Source organism: Trachurus trachurus (genome assembly GCF_905171665.1).
Source record: "Trachurus trachurus genome assembly, chromosome: 1".
In the NCBI taxonomy this organism is placed as follows: Eukaryota; Metazoa; Chordata; class Actinopteri; order Carangiformes; family Carangidae; genus Trachurus; species Trachurus trachurus.
The window spans coordinates 36,560,433-36,567,702 of record NC_139891.1 but is presented as its reverse complement, the minus strand read 5'-3'; the positions used below and the strand labels follow the sequence as shown (position 1 = coordinate 36,567,702).

The following is a 7,270-nucleotide window of genomic DNA, read 5'->3' as shown; positions in this document are numbered from 1 at the left end:
AGCGGTGTGTGTGTGTGTCTCAGGTTATAGTGGTGGGGGGGCATGACATCGTTTCAGAAAAAATCTGTTTTGGGCGTCCAGACTGGGGCGGCGTTTTCAGATTTTCCCACTCTGGGACACGTTTAAAAAAATACCGTTTTCACCCCCCCGAAAACGCCGTCCGCCTGGACGCGATGCCGATCTGTAAAAGTATTTATCCAGATTCAAAAAAGCCGAATCCATCTGGACCGGGGCCCTGAGTGAGTGACAGCGCTGTCCGCTGTCTCGGTGCTAACGTGTCACTGCTCATGAGAGACACAGAGAGGAAGAGACAGCGAGAGACGGTTAGGACGGCGCTGTCCTGTCACCGTATGCCCGCGCACATGTTCATAATCCAGAATAACGTTAATGAATTACAGTAATGATGTAAAAGCCAAGATGATTTAATACAGTAGCCTATACCACCAATTGATACTTTTTATTTATTTATTTTTTACCGTTCACCGCGGGCCTTTATTGGCCACGGGCCCTAATGCAACGGCATTACTTGCATTAATGGTACTTTCGCCACTGCTCCCTTGTGAACTTGATGTTGCTGTCCACTGAGGTAATGTGCTCAATGCCCTCCATTTGTTGGGTTTTGATTCACACCTGGGAAGGGGTCGGGAAGTCGCGGCAAACAGGTCCAGTTCTCTTCCTGGGGGGCGGGGCCGTCCTGTTGACCATTTTATTCCCCTAAAGTTAAACATGGATCCCTCTTCATCAGTTCCCCTGGTCTCATTGTTAATGAGAAGGCGAACCGTCTTCAAGAACCAAAACCAATCAAGTTACCTTCAACTTCAGCACTTAATCATTACGATGACCTGTGACTGTGACAGACTTTTTAAATGAATGTTTGTTTTCTCTCCCTCAGTGTGCAGACATGTCTGCTGCCAGCAACCTGAGGTCTGAAGATCAGTTCCTGTGCTCCATCTGTCTGGATGTCTTCACTGATCCAGTCACTACACCATGTGGACACAACTTCTGTCAGAGCTGCATCACTCAGCACTGGGACGTTAGTGACAGGCGTCAGTGTCCAATGTGTAAAGAGGTTTTCTACACAAGACCTCAGATGAAGATCAACACGTTCATCTCTGAGATGGTGGCTCAGTTCAGACGTGAAGCTCAACAGAAAACCAGCAGCAGCTCAGAGCAACAAGTTTCCAAACCAGGAGAAGTTCCCTGTGACGTCTGCACTGGAACCAAACTGAAGGCCCTGAAGTCCTGCCTGGTGTGTCTGACCTCCTACTGTGAGACTCACCTGGAGCCTCATCTGACACTGTCACGTCTGAGGAGACATCAGCTGATGGAGCCTGTGGAGAACCTGGAGGACAGGATGTGTAGGAAGCACGATAAACCTCTGGAGCTGTTCTGTCAGACCGACAAGACATGTGTCTGTGTGCTCTGCCCTGTTTTAGACCACAAGACTCATGAGTTTGTTCCTCTGAGAGAAGAATATGAAGGAAAGAAGGCAGAGCTGCAGAAGACAGAGGCTGAAACTCAGCAGATGATCCAGAAGAGACGACTGAAGATTGAGGAGATGAAACAGTCAGTGAAGATTAGTAAAGCTGCTGCAGACAGAGAGAAAGCAGAAGGTGTTGAGGTCTTCACTGCTCTGAAGGAGTCTGTTGACAGAGGCCTGAAGCAGCTCATCAAGGAGATCGAAGAGAAACAGAAAAGCTCAGAGAAACAGGCTGAAGACTTCATCACAGAGCTGGAACAGGAAATCTCTGAGCTGGAGAAGAGAAGCACTGAGGTGAAGCAGCTCTCACTCTCTGAAGACCACCTCCACCTCCTCCAAAGCTTCCCATCCCTGAAAGCTGCTCCACCCACCAAGGACTGGACACAGGTCAGAGTCCGTCCACCATCATATGAGGGGACTGTGGTGAGAGCTGTGTCTCAGCTGGAGGAGACGCTCTGTGGACAGATGGAGAAAATGAAGATGAAGTTTAAGATGAAGGCTGAGTTGAAGAGGGTCCAGCAGTTTGCAGTGGATGCGACTCTGGATCCTGATACAGCACATCCTAATCTCATCCTGTCTGATGATGGAAAACAAGTTCATCATGGTGATGAAGAGAAGAAACTCCCGGACAACCCAGAGAGATTTACACGTTACGTCAACATTTTAGGAAAACAGAGTTTCTCTTCAGGCAGATTTTACTTTGAGGTTCAGGTTAAAGGAAAAACTGAGTGGACAGTGGGAGTGGCCAGAGAGTCGATTGACAGGAAGGGAGAGGCCACACTGAGTCCTCAGAATGGTAACTGGACGATAGTGTTGAGAAATGGAAATGAGTACAAAGCTCTTGCTGGCCCCACAGTCCGTCTCAGTCTGAGGTCTGGTCTTGAGAAAGTGGGGGTGTTTGTGGATTATGAGGAGGGTCTGGTCTCCTTTTATGACGTAGATGCTGCAGCTCTCATCTACTCCTTCACTGGCTGCTGCTTCACTGACAAACTACACCCATTCTTCAGTCCCTGTCTTAATCATGGAGGTAAAAACTCTGCCCCTCTGATCATCTGTCCTGTCAGTCAAACTGGTCAGATCAAAACAACCAGTTCATTGGAGAGGTTGGATGATTTTTAATTCAGGGAACAAATGTAAATATTTAATGAATGTAAATCTTTTTGTTTTCTACTGAGTTAACCTTCATCAGATCATCATCACACAGGAAAGTTAACTGTGTGATAACTGCTGTTTAATCACTTGTTACTGTAGTCCATTAGATTAGATCAGTGCAAACTGGTAAAATAGTTCATCACTGAAATGAATTGAATCTGGTTTGGGGAGTTAGAAGCAGATGCAGGTGTTTAATGTAACTGTTGATCACTATGACTCTTGTGAATATTAACACATCTTTATCAAAGACATTGACATTGAACGGTGGATGTGTGAAACATAATTTCCTTTTTATGTGACGCATAAGAATGACAAATAAAACCTATTCTATCCTATCCTTGTATTGTATATTCATCCAGACAGATTTATCTGTGCTGAACACACTGAGGTTGTTGTTTGGATTTAATATTTGTTAAATTATATTGCTCTAATAGCTTAATATGATAACACAGAACACAGACATCACAATATTGAACATGATGTCATTCCAGACATCCATTTTTATCTTTAGTACAAATACTTGACAGAGGAACTGTTTAAAGATAATGATGTCACCAACAGGTCATTATCAGATATTCAGTTTAACTGCAGGAGCCTCTGTAAAAACATCTCACATATCCAGGACTGACTGAAACAAAACAAGACTTCCTCAGTCCCTTTGGGTAAATGTTGAACACACTAACATGGTCCAGATGAATCACAACTGCTGCACGAACAACTGGGTGGATATGAACTTCTGGACTGTATGAGTCAATCTCCAGTGTGATTTAACGTATTACTTCTAACTAACCCTTTATCATTGTGTTATTATACAAGACTGAACCTGTCTGTGAATGTGTCAAACGGCTGATTTACACTTTGTGTCCACTCTTAAAGTCTAACACCGGCCCGTATCTAGTGATGGGATTAAAGGCATTATAGATGTGGTACTGTTTTAATCATTAAAGTTACTGTTCCCCCCGTTATAACTCTGTTACCATAACTGACAATAAAATGCTCCATTACTTGACTCAAGAAGTCCTTTCACTAAATAATAACACACCGTGTAGGACAGTGATCATCAACTGGCGGCCCGCGGGCCGAATCCGGCCCGCCGAACCTTCCAATCCGGCCCGCGACTGAGTTCTAAAAGTTTACAAGTAGGCTATTATATTTCTCGGGCTCTGTGCGCCTGTAAGTGCGCTGGGAAACGGAGACACGCTCAACGTGTTTGTGTGTGCCTGTGAGTCCCTGCACTGGGATTAGGAAACGCCGCGGTACCCAAAGCACCGTGCATGAAAGTTTAGGGAGCTGGACTGCAGGGTTTTCGCTGTCTGTCTGCAGAGGCGAGCTGCCTGGGTGAGTTTGGCCACAGCCTTGGTTAAACCAGCCGGGTGTGCACGGGCCATTCAGATGTAGCGTCTTTTGCGCACTCAAACCCATTCAGTGTAGATGTGCGTCATGCGCGCTCACAACCCAAAAACGATGCGGTAGCGGCGCGTGTTTGATGCCACTCGGTTGTTGTTTTTTCTGTACGTCCGCGGCGCACAGCTGCACGGAGCTGCTTCTCCCTCCGGTGTTGTGTCCCGGTTCCCCCTCGGCCTGTGTCTCTCCTACTGTTTCCCACTGAGCTCTGTGTGTGGAAAAACGTCGCCTCCCAGATGTAGAATGTGTATTACAGAAGAGAAACAAGCATTTCAGGACTACTGACTTGTATCAATCAGCCTCCTTTCATATTTAGGCAGAAAATCACAGGGCAAGTCAGCAGTGTAAAGCTCCAGCATGTATCTGAAAGTCAGCTGTCAAGATTTTTCATTTTATATCATACCAAACACCAAAGATGTATATAAATGAAAATGATGAGCTTACAGGTAAAATAAAATATAAACAACTAAATTATTAGGCAAAAAGGTGAATTTAATTTCAATCTCGGCCTATTTGAATGTCCGGCCCCCAAGGTGTCTGCTGAGAAAGATTCTGGCCCTTCGACAAATATAGTTGATGACCCCTGGTGTAGGACGTTATATACACATTAGTTTCAGTCCATCAAGTGGTCGGAAAATAAGTTGTTTATCTGGAACTAACCAACTCACTCAATATTTCTCCACACAGGCGGAGGGATACTGAGTGAGTTGGTTATTTCCAGATAAACAGGAGTTTTTTTGGGGGGGGGTCCTAGCCTCGTAAAAATGCATTTAATTTCATTTCCGCTCAGATTAGCGTATTGGCCAATCAGGGACCGACTGGAGCAAAGCGCCGTCACTACACTGCGCGACTCTTACGACAACGAATATGGCGGAGCTATCTAGCAGTAGCAGCCTAAAAACAGCAACAAGGGAAGTTCTTACTGAAATACCATCCATTACAGCAATTAAACAAGAGCAGGAGTCTGTACTTGCCTTGCCTTGCACATTTTCGCTGTTCTTCCAACTGGATTCAGCAAAAGTTTGATATACCAACTTGCTGATTGGCTGAATGGGGTTGTCTATCAACGCTACTACTCCCGCCCACCCCAAACGCTCACAGGGGGGATGAGGCCAGACTCTCCCTGTGAAATGAAATGAAATGCATTTCCGGGAGAGGCTGGTTTACGAGGCTAGGGAAGTCCAAGTAATTTGACATATTTGAGCATTTTAATTTTTAAAAAAGTAACGCAATAGTCACTTTTCCTAGTAATTTGTTACTTTTATAACGTAGTAATACAGTTAGCCTACTAACTCAGTTACTTATTGGGGAAAGTAACTAACCAGAGATGGACAGAGTACTCGACCCCCTGCTCAAAATTTACTTCGTTACAAGTAAAAGTAGCTCAGTCGACATGTTACTTGAGTAAGAGAAAAGTAAAAAAAAAAAAAAAGTACTTGCTTTTAAAGGTATTTAAGTATCCAAAAGTACATGCTTTTAAATTTACTTTAAGTGAGAGAAAACTCCCGCACATTGTCATCACTTGCAAAGTTTTATTAGGTGGAACAACGTTTAGGTCCTGAGACCTTCGTCGGGTTCTCAGGACCGAAACGTTGTTTTGGAAGTGGCTTTGCAAGTGATGACAATGTGCAGGAGTTTTCTCTCACGTTACACAACCACGCCGGTCTTCTCCTATACGCACCTGTCCGTCCGTGCCAATGTGCACAAGCTTCAAACTAAATTTACCTTCAGTAAAATTAAGAGTAAGAGTAAATTTCTTATTTTTCACATCAATGAATTACTATATTTTTTTCTAAATGAATTTAAGGACCTTTTAACTCTTGTTTCTAAGAATTAACTCTTAAAGAAATTAACTCTTTCTGCACTGATGTGCTTGCTTGTAGAACCACAATGTTATATAAAGCCTGCAGAAACAATAAAATGAATGGATTATAAGAGGACAGCAATTGTCATTCTCACATTTTACAAATCCTCTGGATATGTACTTAAGTACAGTAGCCTACTCAAGTAAATTTACTCTGTTACTGTCCACTACTGCAACTAACTAACTGTAACGTGCCCAACACTGGCCTGTATCCAATGCCAGGTTCTGGTCCAAAAACAGAAAACCCCCCCCCCCAGCTGTCAGTCGATGCAGGAGGCGGCCTCGGCCCAGATGTGGCCGTATGCGGGCCGGAGTTCCATGTTGGTGAGCTGGTCCAGAGACAGAAGGAGAGACTGGACGGATGAAGCCAATTTTATTGATCAAGTAACATAAATAGGACAAATGTTTCACTGTACATACAACCTGGAAAGCAAAGTAAAAATAAATAGTGTCACAGCAATAAATTAAGAGCCTGAATGGACCAGGTGATGTTAGCTGGGAGCCAATGAGATGCTGGGTCACCTTCGTCTCCGGGGACGACAGTGCAGTTCATGGGCTATTTACACACATTTTACTTTATACACGTTTTTTTTTTTTTTCTTCAGTTTGAGTCGTTTCACACTCTTCAGTTCACATTCTTCTTTTCACGATAACTTCAGCAACAATTTAAAAAACTACGAAAAGCAAAAAGCAGCGGCTGATTATTAAAAACCTTTAGTTACATATTACAACAGCGTCGTCGTCACAGCTATCAACGTTTCTTTAATACGTGTTCAGTATCAAATACTTCAGTCAGCAGGATACAAAAATATCACACACTCTTCTCTCTCCACCAGCGCCCTCAGCTCCCACAGCCTCCACAGGTCAGTGAACGCAGCAGCTCTCACCTGGAGCCCCGCGGGGAGAGACTGACGAGCGTCTTCACAAACTGTCCCATCTGAACTTCTGGGACATTGAACGCAGCACCTTCACCTCTCTGAGAACCAGAGCTGCGTCTCTTCTCAGGAGCTTCATCGACGTCCGGTCCAAAACGTCCACGTCAAGACGCCATGATGAGTCTGTCTCAATCAGACGGGAAATAGCCTAACATCTGGGCCCAGTTGTTCAAAAGGTGTAATCTGGATAAAAATTAGCCGGATTTTGAAATCACTTTTTTTTTTTTTGCTATCCAGGATCACGTAATCCGTCTTAATTTTATCCCAGTTGTTCAAAGCATAGTTGGATTGGATCACTCTGATCCAGATCCAAACTTTTCAAGATTACCAAATCCGGATAATGATGCTCTAGATGGGACTGTCCATCACAACACGGGGTCACTCAACGTGTGTTTATTTGAAAACGTTGAGTGTATGTGTTGTTTTCTGTGCTCT

The 7,270-nt window shown here is 44.2% G+C and overlaps 1 protein-coding gene across 1 annotated transcript; it reads left to right on the top strand.

The window, feature by feature from the left end:
• Positions 1 to 901: 901 nt before the first annotated feature.
• Positions 902 to 6,265, top strand: LOC310990552 (zinc finger protein RFP-like; the record flags this gene model as incomplete). Its single annotated transcript, XM_083977976.1, has 2 exons — positions 902 to 2,552; positions 6,123 to 6,265. The coding sequence occupies 2 exons, from the start codon at positions 902 to 904 to the stop codon at positions 6,263 to 6,265; spliced, it is 1,794 nt and encodes a 597-aa protein (XP_083834102.1).
• Positions 6,266 to 7,270: the final 1,005 nt, after the last annotated feature.